We start from the raw sequence: 26,232 nt of genomic DNA on the forward strand, positions 1-26,232 counted from the left end.
GTGGAAATCACTGTTAAGGAGATGGGGTACTGTGGAGGTCACTGTTAAGGGGGCAGGATGCTGTGGTGGTCACTGTTAAAGGGGCGGGATACTGTAGATGTAACTATTATAGTAGATACTGTTTTCTTTTAACGACACACAAAAACATTAAATGAAATAGATGAAATATACCCGTGCGAAGCCGGGTCCTTCTGCTAGTTAATAGATAATAATGGGTCTTAAAGTACATAATACAAATTCATATCTTTTAACATCTAATAAAATATTGTACAATAAGTAGTAATGCCTATTACAGGGTCAGGATTAGACGCCATTAGTGTGATTAAAATGCCAAGTGTAGTTCATAAAGCTGTCTTGCTTTGTGATTGCCCTGTCAGGTACCAATGTGATTTTCCATCGACTATTCACACTTTATTATGAGGTGAAATGAAAAGGATGTTAGTCACCTTCCATAACAAGTTCTATCTTGATGACATCTTTCAATCTAGAGGCACAGCTCATCACAGTCATATTCCCCATCATGTCCCCTTGAAATCAGAGTGGTAATGTGGTTTGTAATTAGTATTGATGACAATCCTGATTACTGCTTTGTTTTCTGTCAGCATATTCAAATTCACATGATTGGAGATTCACTAAGCATATGTAGCATACTCTGGGGAAATATGCTACACCACCAAAGTCTGATTTCAAGTCTTTAATCTTCAATGATAATGTCTTATATTGCAACTAGCACCTTTTAATATGGTAGCGTGGGAGAAATTATAGCACTATTGGAAAGTCTTATGTGATTGTTAGGGAGTACTACAGTCTACAACACCCATTGACTGCTGCCAATGAACCCCAAAACTGCTACCAGTCGTCTGAAACTATTGCAGGTAGTACATAACGAAGGCTACCCTTATGTATTCACCAGAGCAAGGTAGGATGAACTTGGCTACTAGAGAACCAGGATACATCTGCAGAGCTGATAAAATACTGGCGCGGGCACACAAGTAGCAGACCCTTCATAATGACCTGGGAGGTAAAAAGCATGGTTAAAAACCAGGGGAGACCAGCATGATGAATGCAGTACATGAGAGGTTAAATCCGGAGGCAAGTCAGTTGATACCAGGAGAGTAGATATAAAAAGATATAAAAAGAAACAGCAGCCACAAGGATATTCCAAAAACAAGCCAGAAGTCAGTATATATAGCATATATGCACAGTATATAGCCATAACCAAGGCAATCACAGGCAATGTTATTAGGAATCAGCCACCTTGCTCTAGGATTGGACACAGAGTCAAAAACGGGATTTGCTTGGTTTCCAGTTACACTGACAGGTCCAGCAGCCAGGGTTTGTCTGGTAGGCATGGCAGCCCTCCCGGCACCTTCGTGTATAGTTATGTGAGGTGAACTTCTGGCAGTAATCATTCCCAATTCATGCATTCAGTTTTGATAAATGACTTCCAATAGAGCTGTCCATTATTTTGTCAATCATAAGCCCAGGGAGTAATTTAATCTCTTGCTTACCACTCAAAAATCACAGAAAAAGATACAAAACATCCTGCACGATGTAATAAATCAATATGTGGGTGTGCATGGCTGTATCTATGCTGTTGGGCATCTATAAGTTTAGATAAGTTTAGAGTAGGTTCTGTCTGACTGAGACCACCTTGGCACCGGTAGGCGGGCAAAGATGTGTTTTGATCAACATATATTGGCTGAGAGTCTTAGATTTTGTCATATGAGTGAGAGCTAAGTCCATATATAATGTTTGCATCTATTGTGTTAGTGTATTATTTTCTGTGATTTTTCTCTTGCTTACCACCACACAACTATATACGTTGTGGCAGTAAGCTCAACGTAAGCTGTAACCCAATGTATAAAAGCGTCAAGTTACATTATGATCTGCCATCGCCCCATGGTCCTGTAGATCCCTATCACCCTGTTAGTTGACAGCTGCAGTCACAGTAAGTATCCAGCTAAAGTAGTCTCCCTATGAGGCATCGCTGTAACACCCGATCCATCACAATGTAAAGTCAAAAAGCCTACAGGGGCAGACTGTTCTTGATTTGAGAGTTCCCCCTGCTGGCTGCAAAACAAACTGAACTTGCAATCTGTGAATTAACCTTTTCATGTCCTGACTGTGGCCGAAATGGGTTACTTAAATTTTTCATTGAAATTTTTTATTTTTTTTTGAAAAATAAAAAGTGAAATGAAAATAAAAAAATGAAAAAGTTATTGCTATAGTTACTAGTTTTAGCAATAGTATTTAAGACTACATATACACACACATTTTTCTCCCTTTTTCATTCATAAAAAAAAATATATTTATTACTTTTAGCAATAGTATAGCAGACTTTGCGTGTGTAATATATCCAAACGTACCCTTTTTTTTTTTTGCTTTTATAAAAAATAAAAAAATAAAGGTATTTATTTTAGCTATATTTAGTACAGGGAGTGCAGAATTATTAGGCAAGTTGTATTTTTGAGGATTAATTTTATTATTGAACAACAACCATGTTCTCAATGAACCCAAAAAACTCATTAACCGCCTCACGTCCGCCCATAGACTATAAACGTCCTATGGGTGGACGTCTATTTCTGACAGCACGTTTTAAAACGTCCTGTCAGAAATAGCAGCTGCACGCTAATCGTGCAGCTGCTGATCGGGTTGCCCGCTGTCAGTGACAGCAGGGCAACCCTAAGACAAGGCAGGGACAGTTCCCAGGTGTCCCTGCCTTCACGATCGCTGCAGACACAGCGCTCGAGGAGCGCTGTGTCTGCAGAGCAGGAAGCGCTGTGCGCTTCCTGTTCCGGCCCGGCGGTCATGTGACCGCCGTGACCGGAGAGTGCAGGGGCTGTGTGAGGTCTCTCAGAGACCTCGATCAGCCCTGCACTGAGGCTGTACAGCGCTGGATTGCTGCTGTACAGCCTCTATAGGGGTGCATTTGTCCTGTAACTGGGGCTACTATGTCAGCCCCAGTTACAGGAGAAATCAACTGTGAAAAAAAAAAGAAAAAGTGAAGCAAATGTCCCCCAGAGGTCTTGTATGACCTTATGGGGGATGAAAAGTGTAAAAAAAAAATAAAAAAATAAAGGGTTGAAAAAATAAAATAAAATAAAGTTTCACATGTAAAAAAAAAAAAAGTTCCCAAGTTAGGAATAAAAAATAATAATTAAAAATAGAAAAAATAAAATAAAATAGACATATTTGGTATTGCCGCATCCGTAAAAACCAGCTCTATAAAAATATCACATGACCTAACCCCTCGGGTGAACACCGTAAAAAAAAAAAAAAAAATGTCAAAACAAGCAATTTTTGTCACCTTGCATCACAAAAGGTGCAACACCAAGTGATCAAAAACGTGTATGTCCCACAAAATAGTACCAATAAAACCGTCACCTCATCCCGCAAAAAATGAGCCCCTACATAAGAAAATCTCTCAAAAAATAAAAAAACTATAGCTCTTAGAACATGGAGACACTAAAACATCATTTTTTTGGTTTCAAAAATGCTATTATTGTGTTAAAGTGAAACAAATAAAAAAAAGTATACATATTAGGTATTGCCGCGTCCGTAAAAACCAGCTCTATAAAAATATCACATGACCTAACCCCTTGGGTGAACACCGTAAAAAAAAAAAAACTGTGTCAAAACAAGCAATTTTTGTCACCTTGCATCACAAAAGGTGCAACACCAAGTGATCAAAAACGCGTATGTCCCACAAAATAGTACCAATAAAACCGTCACCTCATCCCGCAAAAAATGAGCCCCTACATAAGAAAATCTTTAAAAAAATAAAAAAACTATAGCTCTTAGAACATGGAGACACTAAAACATCATTTTTTTGGTTTCAAAAATGCTATTATTGTGTTAAAGTGAAACAAATAAAAAAAAGTATACATATTAGGTATTGCCGCGTCCGTAAAAACCAGCTCTATAAAAATATCACATGACCTAACCCCTCGGGTGAACACCGTAAAAAAAAAAAAAAAAAAACTGTGTCAAAACAAGCAATTTTTGTCACCTTGCATCACAAAAGGTGCAACACCAAGTGATCAAAAATGCGTATGTCCCACAAAATAGTACCAATAAAACCGTCACCTCATCCCGCAAAAAATGAGCCCCTACATAAGAAAATCTCTCAAAAAATAAAAAAACTATAGCTCTCAGAACATGGACACATTAAAACATAATTTTTTTGTTTCAAAAATGCTATTATTGTGTAAAACTTTAATAAATGAGAAAAAGTATACATATTAGGTATCGCCACGTCCGTAACAATCTGCTCTATAAAAATGTCACTTGACTGAACCCCTCAGGTGAACGCTGTAAAAATAAATAAATAGAAACTGTGCTAAAACAACCAATTTTTTGGTCACCTTGCCCCATAAAGTGTTATAATGAATGATCAAAAAATCATATGTACCCAAAAATAGTACTAATAAAACTGGCACCTTATCCCCTAGTTTCCAAAATGGGGTCACTTCTTGGGAGTTTCTACTGTAAGGGTGCATCAGGGGGCTTCAAATGGGACATGGCATCTAAAAACCATGTGGAGTTCCTTTTCTTCTGCGCCCTGCCGTGTGCCCATACAGCAGTTTACGACCACATGTGGGGTGTTTCTGTAAACCGCAGAATCTGGGTAATAAATATTGAGTTTTGTTTGGCTGTTAACCATCGATGTGTTAAAGAAAAAAATTGATTAAAATGGAAAATCTGCCAAAAAAGTAAAATTTAAAAATTTGATCTCCATTTTACTTTAATTCTTGTGGAACGCCTAAAGGGTTAACAAAGTTTGTAAAATCGGTTTTGAATACCTTGAGGGGTGTAGTTTCTACAATGGGGTCATTTATGGGGGTATCCACTATGTAGGCCCCACAAAGTGACTTCAGACCTGAACTGGTCCTTATAAAGTGGGTTTTGGCAATTTTCTTATAAATTTGAAGAATTGCTTCTAAACTTCTAAGCCTTCTAACGTCCTAAAAAAATAAAATGACATTTCCAAAATGATGCCAACATAAAGTAGACATATGGGGAATGGTAAATAATAAATATTTTATGAGGTATCACTTTCTGTTTTAAAAGCAGAGAAATTGAAATTTAGAAAATTGCAAATTTTTCAAATTTTTGGGTAAATTTGGGATTTTTTCATAAATAAAGGTGACATATTTTGACTCAAATTTATGACTATCATGAAGTACAATGTGTCACGAGAAAACAATCGCTGAATGACTTGGATAAATAAAGGCGTTCCAAAGTTATTACCACATAAATTGAGATATGTCAGTTTTGCAAAATTTGGCCTGGTCAGGAAGGGGGCAAATGGCCCAGATGGGAAGTGGTTAATATCAAAGCTGAATATTTTTGGAAGTAGTTTTTAGTTTGTTTTTAGTTTTAGCTATTTTAGGGGGATATCTGTGTGTGCAGGTGACTATTACTGTGCATAATTATTAGGCAACTTAACAAAAAACAAATATATACCCATTTCAATTATTTATTTTTACCAGTGAAACCAATATAACATCTCAACATTCACAAATATACATTTCTGACATTCAAAAACAAAACAAAAACAAATCAGTGACCAATATAGCCACCTTTCTTTGCAAGGACACTCAAAAGCCTGCCATCCATGGATTCTGTCAGTGTTTTGATCTGTTCACCATCAACATTGCGTGCAGCAGCAACCACAGCCTCCCAGACACTGTTCAGAGAGGTGTACTGTTTTCCCTCCTTGTAAATCTCACATTTGATGATGGACCACAGGTTCTCAATGGGGTTCAGATCAGGTGAACAAGGAGGCCATGTCATTAGATTTTCTTCTTTTATACCCTTTCTTGCCAGCCACGCTGTGGAGTACTTGGACGCGTGTGATGGAGCATTGTCCTGCATGAAAATCATGTTTTTCTTGAAGGATGCAGACTTCTTCCTGTACCACTGCTTGAAGAAGGTGTCTTCCAGAAACTGGCAGTAGGACTGGGAGTTGAGCTTGACTTCATCCTCAACCCGAAAAGGCCCCACAAGCTCATCTTTGATGATACCAGCCCAAACCAGTACTCCACCTCCACCTTGCTGGCGTCTGAGTCGGACTGGAGCTCTCTGCCCTTTACCAATCCAGCCACGGGCCCATCCATCTGGCCCATCAAGACTCACTCTCATTTCATCAGTCCATAAAACCTTAGAAAAATCAGTCTTGAGATATTTCTTGGCCCAGTCTTGATGTTTCAGCTTGTGTGTCTTGTTCAGTGGTGGTCGTCTTTCAGCCTTTCTTACCTTGGCCATGTCTCTGAGTATTGCACACCTTGTGCTTTTGGGCACTCCAGTGATGTTGCAGCTCTGAAATATGGCCAAACTGGTGGCAAGTGGCATCTTGGCAGTTGCACGCTTGACTTTTCTCAGTTCATGGGCAGTTATTTTGCGCCTTGGTTTTTCCACACGCTTCTTGCGACCCTGTATGACTATTTTGAATGAAACGCTTGATTGTTCGATGATCACGCTTCAGAAGCTTTGCAATTTTAAGAGTGCTGCATCCCTCTGCAAGATATCTCACTATTTTTGACTTTTCTGAGCCTGTCAAGTCCTTCTTTTGACCCATTTTGCCAAAGGAAAGGAAGTTGCCTAATAATTATGCACACCTAATATAGGGTGTTGATGTCATTAGACCACACCCCTTCTCATTACAGAGATGCACATCACCTAATATGCTTAATTGGTAGTAGGCTTTCGAGCCTATACAGCTTGGAGTAAGACAACATGCATAAAGAGGATGATGTGGTCAAAATACTCATTTGCCTAATAATTCTGCACGCAGTGTATAGTTGGGGTTTTGTGCGTAAACAATACAAATACATGCATATTTTTTCATTTATAAAAAAAAGTAAAAACCAAAAACTTAAAATGTCCAAATTTCCCCAACATGAATATCCTAAGGGGGGTCAACATACCACTCACTTTGAAGGAGTTTCTAATGTTTTGGCGTTGTACAACATCTGTACTAGCAGTACGATGCCATAGGCCTCCAAAATGTGCTCTAGTACTTTGAAGTCTAGTGGCGGGCCCAGCCAATAGATAAATTACAAAAATGGCGTTTATTTTCATGGTACAAACATATGGTAAATGGTTTTAGAAATGTCTTGAAATCTTGAGACACAAAAAAAATAAATTATAGGTCTTGAAACAGAAAAAAAGAAAGGAATATACTGTATTTTTTTTCTTAATAAGACGCACCCAATGATAAGATGCACCCCAGGAGGAAAATAAGAAAAAAATATTTTTCATCAGATCAAATCCTCAGATCCCCATAAATATCAGGACATCAAATCAGGCCCCCATATAAGGACATCACATTTGACACCCTTATCAGTATCACTTCAGCCCTTCATGTCAGACTCCATCAGACCTCAGATCAGTCCACCTTGTCAGACCCCCATCAGACCTCAGATTAGCTCACCTTGTCAGACCCTCTTCAGACCCCAGATTAGCCCACCTTGTCAGATCCTCTTCAGACCTCAGATTAGCCCACCTTATCAGACCCCCTTCAGACCGCAGATCAGCCCACCATGTCCGACCCTCTTCAGACCTCAGATCAGCCCATCTTGTCAGACACCTAGCAGACTTCAAACAGATTAAAATAAAAAAACTCCTCTTACCTATCCTGTGCTGCGGATCCTCTCCACCTCTGGCAGAAATCGCGCTCCCCGTCTTCCCAGCCTGCAGTGCTCTGTCACCTGAATGCGTGCAGCGTCAGGTTTTAGTGCGCGCACTATGTCCTGACGCTGCACGTGGTGAGGACAGTGAAGTTCTGGCGATTTAGACGCGGAGAGTGAGTATTACAAGCGCTTGGGGTGCTTTTCTCCCCGCTCCCAGCACCTAATGGATACTAGTGAGAGCTGCCATATGTAAGCGCTCACTAGTATTTGCTTTATAAGACACACAGCCATTTTTCCCCCACTTTTTTTTGGGGGGGGGGGGGAAGTGCATCTTATAAAGCTAAAAATACTGTACTTTATTGTTCATAATTTTCACAGTTTTTCCTTGATTTTTTTTTTTTTATATTATATCTGTCATCTAGTGACACAAAAGAAAGATGTAAGGTGTTCCATGAAAAATAACATCAAATACACCAAATGTAAGTTGGCTCAGAAATTAATTAGTTATTTGCAGTTAGGTAGGCCCATTGCTAAAAATTGGCCTGATAAGGAAGGGGAATAAACACTGGTAATAAAGCAGTTAAAAAGATTCTCTGGGAGCAGCAGTGCAAAAACCAAACAGCTGTGCAGTTCCAGTGTCTGTTTCATGTGCTGGAGCTCCTGCAAACAGCTGCTTACTTGTAGGGGTGTCAGGAGTCTGATATTTATGACGTATCATGAATACTTCAGTCCTGAAGAACACCTTTAATGTAGGGCACCAGTAGCATTTAGATTGGGGCTAAGTTGCAACACAACACTGGGACACTATGCTTGCTTTTCTCACATGTCCACTCTCTGATACCACAAGGGACAAGACCAAGAGAATATATACACAGCATAACTACTTAAGTACTTAACTAGAAATCCTTTATTAGTATTCTCAATAACATTTTAAAATAAAATAAAGATAGCAGCAGCAGTCATATATTTAGAAACAGAGAACTACATAGCTGCAGCAGAGAACCATATGTGTTAAGTATAGAGGTGGGACGAATCCAATTTTTTTCAAATCCGAATCCGAAAAGGTTCTCGAATATATTGAATCTTTCGAAACTCGAATCCTACGAATCCTGTACATAATTGTGTGAACGGTGTAAGAAACAAAGTCAGACCGCGTCAGTTTGTCTGAACCTCCACCTCCCAGTCACGGTCGCACCCTAAATGACCGCGATCGTTATGCCCCTGCTCCTATCACTACAGAACATACATGGTAATACAGCGCCACATACCTCTTACATCCAGTCTCCTTTGATGTAGATGTTCTCTTTCCTCATCTTCTCCTTTCAGACCTTCAGACCAGACCACCATTTTTCAGCCATTTTTCGTCTCTGCGGTTTAACAAAAAAAAATCTTAGTTTACTACTTTTCCATCATCCTCCCATCTTCTGGACAAATCATCCTAACACTCCCAATACTGTTCCGATGTGCTCCCCAATACAATACTGCAGAAACAGATAATACCCCTGATAATACTAGTACCACACAGAGCCCCCCATATAAAATACCCCTTCTTTGTGGCCTCAGTAGATGCCCCCATAGTGCCCCCAATAATGTGCCAATAAGAAGTGGCCCCACAGTGCCACCCAATAATGTGCCAGTAAGTGTCCCCATAGATGCCCCCTAATCATGTGCCAGTATCAAATGCCTCTCTCCTCCCCCCATGCGCCAGTATCAAATGCGGAGTGCCTCTCTCCTCCCTCCCATGTGCCGGTATCATAGTGCCATCTCCCCCCCAATGTGCCAGTATCATAGTGCCATCTCCCCCCCAATGTGCCAGTATCATAGTGCCACCCCCCCAATGTGCCAGTATTATAGTGCCATCTCCCCCCATAATGTGCCAGTATCATAGTGCCATCTCCCCCCCCAATGTGCCAGTATTATAGTGCCATCTCCCCCCCATAATGTGCCAGTATCATAGTGCCACCCCCCAATGTGCCAGTATTATAGTGCCATCTCCCCCCATAATGTGCCAGTATCATAGTGCCATCTCCCCCCCAATGTGCCAGTATTATAGTGCCATCTCCCCCCCATAATGTGCCAGTATCATAGTGCCATCTCCTCCCCAATGTGCCAGTATCATAGTGCCATCTACCCACCAATGTGCCAGTATTATAGTGCCATCTCCCCCCATAATGTGCCAGTATCATAGTGCCATCTCCCCCCATAATGTGCCAGTATCATAGTGCCATCTCCCCTCATAATGTGCCAGTATCATAGTGCCCCCCCAATGTGCCAGTAGTATCAGTGCCATCTCCCCCCATAATGTGCCAGTGTCATAGTGCCTCCCCCCCAATGTGCCAGTAGTATCATAGTGCCATCTCCCCCCATAATGTGCCAGTATCATAGTGCCTCCCCCCCATGTGCCAGTAGTATCATAGTGCCTCTCACCTCTCCCCCTCGCCAATGTGCCAGTAACCGATAAAAAGACAAAACACTTTTACTTACCTCCGCTGCGATGCAGGCCTCTTCTGGCCTGTGTCCCGCGCTGTACGGCTCAGGCGGCGCGATGACATCATCGCGCCGCCTGCACCGGCCTCTGATAGGCTGCGAGCCTTGTGCCGGCAGCCTATCAGAGGAACAGGGAAAGGAAACGCCTCTCCCTCCCCTGTCGCAGCAGCGAAGCACTCATCTTCTAGAGTGTCCTGCCGCCGCCACCACCAGTCTGGGCACCACCGGGATTCTTTGGATTCGTATCCGGTAAATTCCGTCGGGATTCAAGTCCACGAATCCCACAAATCCAGTAAGATTCGAGGGATTCTTGGATTCGACGAATCCCCCGTCCCATCTCTAGTTAAGTATATATAACCCCAAATGTATGCCTTACATGAAAGAGCATTAGCTACCAAACACAGGAAAAGTGCTTAGTACAATATATAAATATTAGCAATAAAAGGGACCAATATATTCAGTAGATATTTAACCCTTAATCCCAATAAATACATGAAATCCTGCAATATAAAGTGACACAATTGCTCAAAACCATAAAGTACACAGTGCAGCAAAAGATCAGCAGTAAACAGGTGCAAACCATAATCACTATATACCGCCCAATGTAGCTCCAACCCTGACACGCATTTCGCATCTCTCTTCCTCAGGGGAGCTGCACTGTGCACTTTATGGTTTTGAGCAATTACTGACTAAAGCTATGTAGATTAAAAGAAAGAAAAATCTTAGAGTCCAGTACACACACGCCTGGGAGCTGCAGAATCAACTCGAAGTAGGTTCTCTTCAATATGTTCAACAATATAAAGAAAGGATCCACGCTGTCCAGATTTTATTGTTATATGCGGTTTTTATTCTTGTATGTGTATAATAAGGGTCCATTCACACGTCCGCAAGTGTTTTGCGGTCCACAAATTGCGGACACCACACATGCCAGGCACTTTAATAGAAATGCCTTTTCTTGTCCATGTCTGCGGACAAGAATAGGACATGTGCAATTTTTTTGCAGAACATTAGTGCGGACGCGGACAGCACACCGTTTTTTTTGCGGACCCATAGACTTTAATGGAGCCACGGAACGTGATTTGCGGCCAAATATAGGACATGTTCTATCTTTCAACGGAACGGAAAAACGGAAATACGGAAACGGAATGCATACGGAGTACATTCCGTTCTTTTTGCGGAACCATTGAAATAAATGGTTCTGTATACGGACCGTATACGGACAGCAAAAAACGGCCCGCAAAACGGAAAAAAAAAACGGTCGTGTGAAAGAGGCCTTAAGGACACAGCCTTATTTCACCTTCAGGACCAGGCCATTTTTTGCAAATCTGACCAGTGTCACTTTGTGTGGTGATAACTTTAAAACGCTTTTACTTATTCAGGCCTTTCTGAGTTTGTTTGTTTTTTCGTCACATATTGTACTTCATAACACTGGTAAAATGGAGTCAAAAAAATCCATTTTTATTTATAAAAAAAATACAAAATTTACTAAAATTTTTGAAAAATTTGCAAATTTCAAAGTTTCAATTTCTCTACTTCTATAATACATAGTAATACCTCCAAAAATAGTTATTAGTTTACATTCCTCATATGTCTACTTCATGTTTGGATAATTTTGGGAATGCCATTTTATTTTTTGGGGACGTTACAAGGCATAGAAGTTTAGATGCAAATCTTGAAAATTTTCAGACATTTTCAAAAATCCAGTTTTTAGGGACCAGTTCAGGTCTGAAGTCACTTTGTGAGGCTTACATAATAGAAACCACCCAAAAGTGACCCCATTCTAGAAACTACACCCCTCAAGGTATTTAAAACAGATTTTACAAAGATCATTAACCCTTTAGGTGTTCCCCAAGAGTTGATGGCAAATGGAGATGAAATTTAAGAATATAAATTTTTGCCAAATTTTCCATTTTAATATTTTTTTTCCACTAACAAAGCAAGGGTTAACAGCCAAACAAAACTCTATATTTATTGCCCTGACTCTGCGGTTCACAGAAACACCCGATATGTGGTCGTACACCACTGGACGGCCCCAAGTCAGGGCGTAGAGGGAAAGGAGCGCCGTGTGGTTTTTGGAAGGCAGATTTGGCTGGACTGGTTTATTTACACCATGTCCCATTTGAATCCCCCTGATGCACCCCTAGAGTAGAAACTCCAAAAAAGTGACCTCATTTTGGAAACTACGGGATAAGGTGGCATTTTTTTTTGTACTGTTTTAGGGTACATATGATTTTTGATTGCTCTATATTACACTTTTTGTGAAGCAAATTAACAAAAAAATAGAAATTCTGAAATGTCATCTCCATTAGCCATTGACTCTTGTGGAACACTTAAAGGGTTAACAAAGTTTGTAAAATGAGTTTTGAATACCTTGAGGGTTGTAGTTTCTTAAATGGGGTCACTTTTTGGATTTTCTACTTTAGGGGTGCATCAGGGGGGCTTCAAATGGGACATGGTGTCAAAAAACAAGTCCAGCAAAAACTGTCTTCCAAAATCCATATGGCATTCCTTTCCTTCTGCGCCCTGCCGTGTGGCCATAAAGCAGTTTACGACCACATATGGGGTGTTTCTGTAAACTAAAGAATCAGGGCAATAAATATTGAGTTTTGTTTGGCTGTTAACCCTTGCTTTGTTACGGGAAAAAATTTATTAAAATGAAAAATTTGCCCAAAAATACTGTTTTGGCACCGTTTCTATTTTTTATTATTTACAGCGTTCATCTGACAGATTAGATCATGTGCTATTTTTATAGAGCAGGTTGTTACAGATGCAGGGATACCTAATATGTTTACTTTTTTAAATTTATTTAAGTTTTACACAATAATATCATTTTTGAAACAAAAAAAATCTGTCACGAACCAGCAGGACAGGTGGTGAATCCTCTGAACCAGAGAGGCGATGGCGCGGGTTGTACTAGAGGACCGGTTCTAAGCAGTTACTGGTCTTCACTCCTCACCAGAGCCCGCCGCAAGGCGGGATGGATTTGCCGCGGCGGTAACTACCAGGTCGTGTCCCCTAGTAACAACTCGACCTCTCTGGCAGCTGATAAGGCGTGGTACACAGGGAGAAGGTAAGAGCGTAGTCGGACGTAGCAGCGGTCAGGGCAGGTGGCAAAGGTTCAAAGGCGAGTGGACGGTAGCAACGGGTACGGCAACAGGTAAGGCAAACTAACATCGTAGGGAACGCTTTCTCTGAGGCACAAGGCACAAAGATCCGGCAGAAGGCAGTGGGAGGAGAAGGTATAAATGGGCAGTGCACAGGTGCAGCCTAATTAAGTCAGCACTGCCTCTCACAACCTTAACCCTTAATAACCCCTTTGGACCAGGCACCAATCACTGGTGCACTGGTCCTTTGAATTTAAGAGTCCCGGCGCGCGCGCCCTAGAGAGAGAGGACGCACACGCCGAGACGCTGGAGTGCTGCCTGGGGGCATACGCTGTGAGTGCTCTGAGGCCGGCAGGGGACCCGGAGCGCTCAGCGTAACAGTACCCCCCCTTTGGTCTCCCTCCCTTTTTGGTACCGAAGAACTTGCGGATGAGACTGCGGTCCAGGATGTTCTCCTCCGGCTCCCATGACCTCTCCTCAGGACCGCAGCCCTCCCAGTCGACCAAAAAAAATCTTTTCCCCCGGGAGATCTTGGTCGCCAAGATCTCCTTGACAGAGAATATATCGGAGGTACCGGCGACAGGGGTGGGAGAAACAAGCTTGGGAGAAAAACGGTTAAAGACAGCAGGTTTAAGAAGGGAGACATGGAAGGAGTTATGGATTCGGAGGGAGGGAGGAAGATGGAGCTGATAAGAAACTTGATTGATACGACTCTTGATTTTATAGGGTCCCAAGAAACGAGGACCCAACTTGTAACTTGGGACCCTAAATCGGATGTACCTAGAGGAGAGCCACACCTTGTCACCCGGACAAAATTCCGGTGGAGATCTGCGTCTCTTGTCAGCTTGAACCTTCATACGGGCGGAAGCCCTGAGGAGAGCAGCGTGGGTTTCTCGCCAGATGGAGGAAAAATCCTGTACAAGACTGTCAACGGCAGGTACAGAAGAAGGAGTGGGAGACTGCAGCAGAGGTGGAAGAGGATGACGGCCAAAAACTACAAGGAAAGGAGACTTGTTAGAGGCAGAGGATTGTTTGTAGTTGTAGGAGAACTCCGCCCAGGGAAGTAGATCAGCCCAGTCGTCATGGTGTGAGGATACAAAGTGACGCAGATAGTCACCCAAAATCTGGTTCACCCGTTCTACTTGGCCGTTAGACTGAGGATGGTACGAAGAAGAAAAGTCCAATTTGATCCCGAGCTGAGCACATAGAGCCCTCCAGAATTTGGAGACGAATTGTACCCCACGATCCGAGACAATATGTTTGGGAAGGCCATGGAGACGGAAGATGTGTTGGAAAAATTGTTTGGCCAACATGGGTGCAGAGGGTAGACCGGGCAGGGGTACAAAGTGAGCCGTCTTGGAGAAGCGATCCACCACGACCCAAATAACGGACTTGCCATGGGAGGAGGGAAGATCTGTAATAAAGTCCATGGCGATGTGAGACCAGGGAACTTCAGGAACAGGTAGAGGCAAGAGAAGACCCGCTGGTTTCTGGCAAGGCGATTTATCCCGGACGCAAATCGTACAGGCCTGGACGAAGTCCGAGACATCTTTCTCCAGAGAAGACCACCAGTACCTTTGGGAGATTAGTTGGAGAGACTTTAGCACCCCTGGATGACCAGCAAAAGGGAGAATTCGCAGCCGCTGACGTGGAGGTACGTAGGATTTGCCAGGAGGAAGAAGGCGCAGGTCCACGGGAGCGACTGTAATAAGGCTTTCTGGAGGGATAATATATCGAGGTGTTAACTCGTCGCCCACCACATCAGAGGAGCGAGACAGAGCATCTGCCCTAATGTTCTTACAAGCCGGACGGAAATGGATCTCAAAGTTAAAGAAGGGAGAAGAACAGAGACCAACGAGCCTGATGGGGATTTAATCTCTGAGCAGACTGGAGATAAGCCAGGTTCTTATGGTCCGTGAAGATGTACACAGGATGTGTGGCGCCCTCGAGTAAATGTCTCCATTCCTCCGGTGCCAATTTAATAGCCAGCAGTTCCCTGTCCCCAATGGAGTAATTTCTCTTTGCGGAAGAGAATGTTTTAGAAAAGAAGCCACAAGTTGAAGTCTTGCCCCGGGAAGACTTCTGGGTGAGGACAGCTCCGGCTCCCACCGAGGAGGCATCCACTTCAAGAGAGAAGGGCTTGGTGGAATCTGGTCTAGAGAGAACGGGTGCAGAGGCAAAGGTGGATTTCAGGGACTGGAAGGCTTCCTCGGCTTGGGAAGGCCAGGATTTGGGGTTAGCTCCTTTTCTAGTGAGGGCCACGATAGGAGCTACCAGAGTGGAATAGTGAGGGATGAATTGCCTGTAGTAATTCGCAAAGCCCAGAAATCTTTGTATGGCTCGGAGACCAGAGGGACGTGGCCAATCCAGAACCACCGAGAGTTTGGCTGGGTCCATTTGAAGTCCTTGGGCTGAGATAATGTAACCCAGGAAAGGCAGGGAGGTCCGTTCAAAAATACATTTTTCAAGTTTAGCGTACAGGCGATTTCTCCTAAGACGAGTAAGAACTTGTTGCACATGGACCCGGTGTAGATCCAAATTGGAGGAAAAGATGAGGCTATCATACAGGTATACAACCACGCAGGTGTAAAGTAAGTCCCTGAAAATATCATTGACGAATTCCTGGAAGACAGCAGGTGCGTTGCAGAAGGACATTGCTTCCGTGAGCAGGATATCCAGGTGACACCGCGCCCACAGCAAATTTTCACAGATCCGGACGTAGGATAAAGACATACTGGCCAGGTAAAACTAAGCAACACAGTTGCTCAAATCGGTGGGACGCCACCGCTGTGCAATTCAGTATTACCGAAACCAAAAGAGCGCTTATAAGACTCTGCTACCAATTGCGTTTTTCCTGCGTTTTCCTTGTCTTCTGAACCCAATGACTTCAGTATCAATAAGCCGCATATGTCCAATGCCGCTACTTATCAATTAATGCATATGTCCATTGCTGCTGCTTATTAATTTATGTATTGATTTTAACATATATGCCGCTGCTATTCAATTAACGCATTGATTTTTAGTGTATATGTCTAATATTGCTGCTATTACGGTTTAAAGTGTTTTATAATATTTTATAGTATTTTATTAGTGAATTTTATTGTTATATTCTATTGTCATTGTGGGAATAAATATCCTTATCAATTTACTCCATACTTGAGTGCCTGGTTTATCCTATATAATTTTAGCGTTGCAGAGGCCGAAGGGCATCACCAAATACTCGAAATGGCCGTCCCTTGTGTTAAAGGCGGTCTTCCATTCGTCTCCCTCACGGATACGGATCAGATTATAGGCCCCTCGAAGGTCCAATTTAGTGAAGATCTTAGCCCCTTGGAGACGATCAAATAGCTCAGAGATTAGAGGCAGAGGGTAACGGTTCTTGATGGTAATTTTATTAAGACCTCTGTAGTCAATGCAGGGGCGGAGGGAGCCGTCTTTTTTAGTCACGAAGAAAAAACCGGCCCCAGCAGGAGAAGAAGATTTTCTTATGAATCCTCTCTGTAGGTTCTCACGTGTATAGTCGGACATGGCAAGAGTCTCAGGAGGTGAAAGAGGATAAATTCTGCCCCGAGGTGGAGTAGAACCGAGTATCAGATTGATCGGGCAATCATAGGATCGGTGAGGAGGAAGAACCTCAGCTTGTTTCTTGCAGAAGACATCCGTGAAGGAATGGTATGGCTTGGGCAGCCCAGAAGGCGGAGAAACTTGCGGGTTCTGTTTGACCAGAGCAGGCTTGAGACAGTGGTCCGAACAGGAGGAGCCCCAACGCAGGATCTCACCGGTGGACCAATTCAGGACAGGGCTATGACGTTGAAGCCACGGCAGACCCAGGAGGAGTTCGGAGGAACAGAAGGGAAGGACAAAGAATTCTAAAGTCTCGGTATGAAATATTCCGATGTCCATCTGCAGAGGCTGGGTACGGAACTGCACGGTGGCTGAGAGTCTCTCACCGTTAACAGTAGAAATGAAAAACGGCTTGGGTAGATGGATTACTGGAATACGGTACTTGTCAACCAAGGAGGCGTGAATGAAGTTGCCAGCTGAACCGGAATCCAAGAAGGCGGCTGCGGAGAAAGAGGACTTGGAAGAGATGATCAACTGCACGGGTATGATGAGACGTGGAGAGGAAGAATCCACACCTAGCAACGCCTCTCCCACGCTTACTAGGTGCGAGCGTTTCCCGAACGCAGTGAACGGAGAGGACAATCTCTAAGGAAGTGCTCGGTACTGGCACAGTACAGACACAGGTTCTCGTTTCTGCGGCGGCTTCGTTCTTGCGGAGTCAAGCGTGACCGATCCACCTGCATGGCTTCCACGGCGGAAAAACCAGTAGCGGGTTGAGGGGGATGCGGAAAAACGGGAGCCAGACGAGGAAAGCGTCTAGGACGAGCTTTTTCCTTTTCAAGGAGGAGTTCCTCTTGTCTTTCGGTGAAACGTTTGTCTATCCTAGTGGCCAGCAAGATGAGGTCACTAAGAGTGGAAGGAAGCTCACGTGCAGCCAGAACGTCCTTTACTTCACTGTTAAGTCCTTTCTTGAAGGTGGTGCAAAGGGCTTCATTGTTCCAGTTCAGCTCAGAGGCCAGGGTGCGGAACTGAATGGCATACTCACCCATGGAAGAACCTCCTTGGGTCAAATTTAGTAAGGCAGTCTCTGCGGAGGTAACCCGGGCAGGCTCCTCAAAAACATTCCGGAACTCTAGGCAGAAGCTCTGGACGGAAGCGGTGGCAAGATCTGCGCGGTCCCATAGTGGTGTAGCCCAGGCCAGGGCCTTCCCGGACAGTAAACTGAGAATAAAGGCTACTTTGGCTCACTCAGAAGGAAACTGGTCGGACAGAAGCTCGAGGTGGAGAGAGCACTGCGACAAGAACCCACGGCACTGTTTAGGATCTCCGTCATATTTGTCTGGTAAGGACAAACGGATTCTGGAACCGGTGGTAATGGCAGGCGGAGGTGATGCAGCAGGAGCAGACGGAGGAGCTGGCTGTTGCAGAGAAGGCAGGAGCTGCTGCAACATAGCGGTCAACTGGGCCAGCTGTTGACCCTGCTGGGCCACAATGGTGGTGAGGTCCTCCAGGCTTGGCAGGGGAACATCAGCGGGATTCATGGCCGGATCTTACTGTCACGAACCGGCAGGACAGGTGGTGAATCCTCTGAACCAGAGAGGCGATGGCGCGGGTTGTACTAGAGGACCGGTTCTAAGCAGTTACTGGTCTTCACCAGAGCCCGCCGCAAGGCGGGATGGATTTGCCGCGGCGGTAACTACCAGGTCGTGTCCCCTAGTAACAACTCAACCTCTCTGGCAGCTGATAAGGCGTGGTACACAGGGAGAAGGTAAGAGCGTAGTCGGACGTAGCAGCGGTCAGGGCAGGCGGCAAAGGTTCAAAGGCGAGTGGACGGTAGCAACGGGTACGGCAACAGGTAAGGCAAACTAACATCATAGGGAACGCTTTCTCTGAGGCACAAAGATCCGGCAGAAGGCTGTGGGAGGAGAAGGTATAAATGGGCAGTGCACAGGTGCAGCCTAATTAAGTCAGCACTGCCTCTCACAACCTTAACCCTTAATAACCCCTTTGGACCAGGCACCAATCACTGGTGCACTGGTCCTTTGAATCTAAGAGTCCCGGCGCGCGCGCGCCCTAGAGAGCGAGGACGCACACGCCGAGACGCTGGAGTGCTGCCTGGGGGCATACGCTGTGAGCGCTCCGAGGCCAGCAGGGGACCCGGAGCGCTCAGCGTAACAAAATCATTTTAGTGTATCCATAGTCTTTAGAGAGCCATAGTTTTTTATTTTTTGGGCGATTGTCCTTGTTAGGGTCTAATTTTTTGAAGGATGAGATGGCTGTTTTAATGGTATGAGTTTGGGGTGCGTATACCTTTTTGATCGTTTGCTATTACACTTTTTGTGATGTAAGGTGACAAAATTATGGCTTTTTTTACACCATTTTTATTTTTAAATTTTACGTTGTTCACCTGAGGGGTTAGATCATGTTATATTTTTATAGAGCAGGTTCATACGGACACGGAAATACCTAATATGTATTCCTTTTTTTAATTATTAAGGTTTTACACAATAATATCAATTTTTAAATCAAAAAAACTTGTTTTAGTGTCTCCATAGTCTGAGAGCCATAGTTTTTTAATTTTTTGGGCAATTGTCTCATATAGGGGCTCATTTTTTGCTGGATAAGGCAACGGTTTGAATGGTACTGTTTTGGTGTACATACGACTTTTTTGATCACTTTTATTCCTTTTTTTGGAAAGTAAGGTGGGCAAAATTTCAATTTCATCAGTTTTATTTAATTTCTTTTATTGTGTTTACCTTGCGGGGAATGTAACATGACCATTTTATAGATCAGGTCGTTACAGACGCGGTGATATATAACATGTGTAGGGAATTGAATTTTTTTAATTTTTAATCAGGGATAAATATGTTTTTGTTTTTTTTTGTTTCACTTTTTACATTTTTTTTTTACCCAGACCCTCTTGGTCTTGAAGATCCAGTGGGTCTGATGTCTGTATAATACAGTACAGTACATTATATAGTGTACTGTACTGTATTTCACTTACACTTTGAACAGATCTCTGCCTTCGGCACAGATCTGTTCAGCACCATGGGCAGCAGGATGCCTGAGAAGGCGTCCTGTTGCCATGGGAACCTTCCCCGTCTGCCACAACTGAGCAACTTAGCAGACGGGGAAGGGGAGGGAGAAGGGCTCCCTCCCTCTGTGACCCCATCCTGTCCAGGGGCTGCAAAGGCACAGCAGCCCCCCGATGGGAGAGGGAGGGAGCTCCCTCCCTGTTAACCTCTTCCATACAGCGGTCCCTACGGACCGCGGCATGGAAGGAGTTAAAACGGCTGACATCTGCACAGATGTCAGCCGTTTGAATCAGAGTGTCAGCAATGAGCTGACACTCTGATTCAACCGCTCGGTCATCCTAAGAATAAATGGGGGGCGGGCGGTTTGTAGCAATCGGCAATGCGGGGGGGTCACAGGACCCCCCCTAGGCATTGTCACAGGGTGCCTGCTGAATGATTTAAACAGGCACCCCGTTCTGATCACTGCCGGCCGTGCGGCAGTGATCGGAACTGCACAGGACGTACAGATACGCCCTGTGTCCTTAAGTACCGGGACATCAGGGCGTACCTGTACGCCCTGTGTCCTTAAGGGGTTATCCAGGGCAGCGTGGATGCTTTATTTATATTGACTAACTAATGCTAGTTTCACACTTACAGTCGTGGCCAAAAGTTTTGAGAATGACACAAATATTAGTTTTCACAACGTTTGCTGCTAAACTGCTTTTAGATCTTTGTTTCAGTTGTTTCTGTGATGTAGTGAAATATAATTACGTGCACTTCATACGTTTCAAAGGCTTTTATCGACAACTACATGACATTTATGCAAAGAGTCAGTATTTGCAGTGTTGGCCCTTCTTTTTCAGGACCTCTGCAATTCGACTGGGCATGCTCTCAATCAACTTCTGGGCCAATTCCTGACTGATAGCAACCCATTCTTTCATAATCACTTCTTGGAGTTTGTCAGAATTAGTGGGTTTTTGTTTGTCCACCCGCCTCTTGAGGATTGACCACAAGTTCTCAATGGGATTAAGATCTGGGGAGTTTCCAGGCCATGGACCCAAAATGTCAACATTTTAGTCCCCGAGCCACTTAATTATCACTTTTGCCTTATGGCACGGTGCTCCATCGTGCTGGAAAAGGCATTGTTCTTCACCAAACTGTTGTTGGATTGTTGGAAGAAGTTGCTGTTGGAGGGTGTTTTGGTACCATTCTTTATTCATGGCTGTGTTTTTGGGCAAAATTGTGAGTGAGCCCACTCCCTTGGATGAGAAGCAACCCCACACAACCCCACAGAATGGTCTCAGGATGCTTTACTGTTGGAATGACACAGGACTGATGGTAGCACTCACCTTTTCTTCTCCAGACAAGCCTTTTTCCAGATGCCCCAAACAATCGGAAAGAGGCTTCATCGGAGAATATGACTTTGCCCCAGTCCTCAGCAGTCCATTCGCCATACTTTCTGCAGAAGATCAATCTGTCCCTGATGTTTTTTTTGGAGAGAAGTGGCTTCTTTGCTGCCCTTCTTGACACCAGGCCATCTTCCAAAAGTGTTCGCCTCACTGTGCGTGCAGATGCGCTCACACCTGCCTGCTGCCATTCCTGAGCTAGCTCTGCACTGGTAGCACTCAGATCCCGCAGCTGAATCCTCTTTAGGAGACGATCCTGGCGCTTGCTGGACTTTCTTGGACGCCCTGAAACCTTCTTAACAAGAATTGAACCTCTTTCCTTAAAGGTCTTGATGATCCTATAAATTGTTGATTGAGGTGCAATCTTAGTAGCCACAATATCCTTGCCTGTAAAGCCATTTTTATGCAATGCAATGATGGCTGCAGGCGTTTCTTTGCAGGTCACCATGGTTAACAATGGAAGAACAATGATTTCAAGCATCACCCTCCTTCTAACATGTCAAGTCTGCCATTTTAACCCAATCAGCCTGACATAATGATCTCCAGCCTTGTGCTCGTCAGCATTCTCAAGACGTTAACAAGACGATTACTGAAATGATCTCAGCAGGTCCTTTAATGACAGCAATGAAATGCAGTGGAAAGTTTTTTTTGGGATTAAGTTAATTTTCATGGCAAAGAAGGACTATGCAATTCATCTGATCACTCTTCATAACATTCTGGAGTATATGCAAATTGCTATTATAAAAACTCAAGCAGCAACTTTTCCAGTTTCCAATATTTATGTAAGTCTCAAAACTTTTGGCCACGACTGTACATTTATTGGATCCGGCAGGATGTTCCAGCAGAGAACAACCTACTGGAGTACACCAGATCCAGGCTAGCGAAAACTACCAATCTCCACCATACTCCATTGACTGCAAAGGATTCATCAGGGATACAGCTGGTTTCTAGTGTGAGTTCTGGCTTTCAGCTGGAAAAACAATGGTGGATGGAAAAGGATCCGCTCAGAATGCATCAGTTTGCCTCCGTTCAGTCTCCATTCCGCTCTGGAGGAGGACACAAAAACGCTGCCTGCAGCATTTTGCTGTCCGCCTGAAGAAGCGGAGCCAAACGGATCCAATTTTGGGGAACGGATGTGGACCCATTCATGCGGATGTGTGAATAGACCCTAAACACTTTCTTTACCAAGTTCCTTTGCTGTACTTTGCTATCCTGCTCCTTATCTGTGTTCATGGAGGGGTCCAAGTGGAGTTGGAGAGTATGGAGAAATAAAAGAAGTAGATACTGTGATTATCTATGTTGCGAAAAAAGAAAAATCGGAAACATCTCAGATTATTTAACAATGTTATTTTTCTCTTTAATATCCAGGGTAGCGCGGATGCTTTCTTTATATTTATGTACACCAGATCCAGGCTAGCCAAAACTACCAATCTCCACCAGACTCTATTGACTGCAAAGAATTCATCAGGGATCCAGCTGGTTTCCAGTGTAAGTTCTGGCTTTCAGCTGGAAAAACAACGGTGAATGCTGGATACGATAAAACTAACAATAGAAAAATAACCTACATCTCTGCCAATACTTGCATTCCAGTATACAGCCTTATTTTATTTTACCATGCTAGAACATATACACACATGGACAAAATAGTTGGTACCATTCCGTTAAAGAAAGCAAAATCAAGTGTTCTCTGAAATAACTTGAAACTGACAAAAGTAATAATAAAAATTTACTGAAAATCAACTAACGAAAATCAGATATTACTTTTGACCTGGAGAAAAATGATGATACCCTTATTTTGTTGTACAACCTTTTGAGGCAATCAGCCTATAACTCTCAATGACAATGCACCTGTCCACACCTCATAAGTAGGGTTGAGCGAACCCGAACTGTAAAGTTCGGGTTGGTACCGAACTTTAGGATTTTTAGACCCCGGACCCGAACCCGAACATTTTCGTAAAAGTTCGGGTTCGGTGTTCGGCGCTTTCTTGGCGCTTTTTGAAAGGCTGCACAGCAGCCAATCAACAAGCGTCATACTACTTGCCCCAAGAGGCCATCACAGCCATGCCTACTAATGGCATGGCTGTGATTGGCCAGAGCAGCATGTGACCCAGGCTCTATATAAGCTTGGGTCACGTAGCGCTGCATGTCACTCTGCTGTTACAAGTGTAGGGAGAGGATGCTGCTGGACTTGTGATTTCAGGGAGAGCATAGGAGAGAATCTAACTTAGCGATCTACAGACAAATAGTTGTGTGGGTAAAGGGCACTATCGTTTTACCCTGCCCTGAGCTCATTGACCAAAAATACAAACTTTTAGAATTCTGTTAGTTAGGTGGGTGGCAGCGGCCATTTTATGCATGCTCAGTGCACCAACACTGCATCTGAGCTTTTGGGACATTGCAAATCACAATTTTTTTAGGGCAAACTACAACATCTGGATTAGTCAGTGTGCAATTTAAGGTAGAAATACACCCATCATTTTCTGGGGTTTGAAAAACACACTTTTCTAAAAAAAAAAAAAAAAAACTGTATTTGCCAGATCTGCAAGTGTTAAATTCAAGGAAAATATATACAGCTTTCATATTCTGTTAGCAAAAAAAGAATTTTTGGGCAATCTACAACATCTGTATTAGTCAGTGTGCAATTTAAGCTAGAAATACACCCATCATTTTCTGGGGTTTGAAAAACACACTTATTTGACAAAAAACACTATTTTCAGGCCTTGCAGCATCAGCACGTGTGAAATTACAGGCTTATATACTGCTGTCAAATTCAGTTGTTTGGGCTCCAAAAATTTAGTTGGCAGCCTTTGATGCAGATGTCATTGTGAGATACACCCTTAATACATTTGGGTTACATTCAGAGATTTTAAATACAGCCATTTGGTGCACCAATATTGAATTCAGGCCTACACAGGTTCAGGCCCTGTAAGATACCACCTCTACATTCAGGGGATTGAATTAGGCATTTGAAATACAGCCATTTTAAATACCGCCTTTTTGTGCAAAGATATATTTACTTCAGGCCTACACTGATTCAGGGCGTTTGTGATCCCCACTATACATACAGGGGTTTGAATAAGGCATTTGAAATACAGTTATTTGAAATACAGCCTTTTTGTGCAAATATATATTTACTTCAGGCATACACTGGTTCAGACCGTGTGAGATACCCCCCTACATACAGGGGTTTGAATCAGGCATTTGAAATACAGCCATTTGAAATACAGCCATTTTGTGCAAAGAAATCTTTAATTGAGGCCTAGTCTGGTTCAGGCCGTGTGAGATACACCCTTTACATTCTGTAGTTCTTTTTTACTATTAATTAAACACCCATTTAGGGCAAGATCCTAAATTTAAAAAATAAGAGGAGAGCGTCAAATAAGAGACGTGGCCCAGGTCGTGGTGCTGCTGGTGTCCTCTCCCTGTTGCAGGGAGAGGACGTGGTCGATCTGTGCCAGCCAAGCAGTCTGAGCCCCAAGTCATGCAGCAGTCTCTTCTGCTTTTTGATGACTCTGTTAGCAGGGTTTTCCAGGGCCATCCACCTAGCCCTGCCCCAGAAGTGGAAGAGATTGAGTGCACCGATGCCCAACCACTTATTTTTCAAGATGAGTACATGGGAGGACCATCGCAGCACGTCTCAGATGATGACGAAACACAATTCCGCCAAGGTTTTTGAGGTTTTGACATCACGGCGTTCACTAAAAATGACGTCTTATTCTGCGGCTCAATACGATACAAAACTTGTATAGTTTTTATTTGGTTTAATTACTTAAAAAAATTACTTTTCTATATTTCGGTCTATGTGAGGGGTTGTTTTTGTGTAACGATCAGTAGTTTTCTTGGGGGGGAGGGGGCCCCATACAAAATTTTGCAGTGGGGCCCAGTCACTTCTAGTTACGCCCCTGAGCCAGTGTATTATCTGAACGTGTGTTTAGCACGGCAGGGGGCATCATCACAGACAAGCGCAGCCGCTGGTCCACAGCCAACGTGGATAAGCGTAAAATGAACCAGGCTTGGATCCCACAAGACTTGTCTGTACCTTGTGCAGAATAGACATTTATACCACCATCAAACATACATTCTTGTACTCAAGTCAAGTGCAATGATTCTTTGTTTTCATTTTTTTTATTTGTCACAATATTTTGGGGGCTACCTACCCCAATCAAAAAAAAAAAAAAAAACATTGTTGGCTACCTCCTCCTCCTCCATTGCTGCCTCCATCTACAACACCACATTCACCGCCTCCTCAACCTCAGACTCCATATCCACCTCCTTCTCTGAGTTGCAGGTTAATAATTCGTAATTTTTTGTTATTTTATTTTATTTTAAGTTATTTCCCTATCCACATTTGTTTGCAGAGCAGTTGCCATGCTCTTAAGCACATTCTACTGCCTTTTACATCCCTCTAGCCTTTTCAAAGACTATTTTATAGCTATTTTAATGCAAAAAAGTGCCAATTTTAGTGCCCTATGGCTACTTTCACACCTGCGTTTATGTGCGGATCCGTCTGGTATCTGCACAGATATTGTGCACCATATTGTGTCAGTAAAAACGGATCCGTCCCCATTGACCTACATTGTAAGTCAGGACGGATCCATTTGGCTCAGTTTCGTCAGACGGACATCAAAACGCTGCAAGCAGCGTTTTGGTGTCCGCCTCCAGAGCGGAATGGAGGCTGAACGGAGGCAAACTGATGCATTCTAAATAGATCCTTATCTATTCAGAATGCATTGGGGCTGAACTGATCCGCTTTGGGCCGCTTGTGAGAGCCTTGAAACGGATCTCACAGGCGGACCCAGAAACGGCAGTGTGAAAGTAGCCTAAAATTAAGTAGCCTTAAACCTAAATTGAAAAAAATTCTTATTTTCAATTGTCGGGAAACATTTTACCATTTTTGGCGTATACAAACCCCTGCTGAGCCTGGGTGACAGGGGCCTAAATCTCTCAAAATCCTCTGTTCTATTGCTGGGTGACATGAACCCCCTTTTGCCGTGAATGAACCCCTGCTGTGCCTGGGTGA

General features: G+C 43.5%; 1 protein-coding gene across 1 annotated transcript in view; it reads right to left on the reverse strand.

Moving 5' to 3' along the window:
* Positions 1-26,232, reverse strand: part of GPC6 (glypican 6) — a 1,575,810-nt gene that overhangs the window by 1,372,545 nt on the left and 177,033 nt on the right. Inside the window, exon 3 of the mRNA XM_040422335.1 lies at positions 2,370-2,384. Coding sequence (XP_040278269.1) covers positions 2,370-2,384 — 15 coding nt within the window. The remainder of the gene's footprint in view (positions 1-2,369; positions 2,385-26,232) is intronic.

Source organism: Bufo bufo, chromosome 3 (assembly GCF_905171765.1).
Source record: "Bufo bufo chromosome 3, aBufBuf1.1, whole genome shotgun sequence".
Taxonomy (NCBI): Eukaryota; Metazoa; Chordata; class Amphibia; order Anura; family Bufonidae; genus Bufo; species Bufo bufo.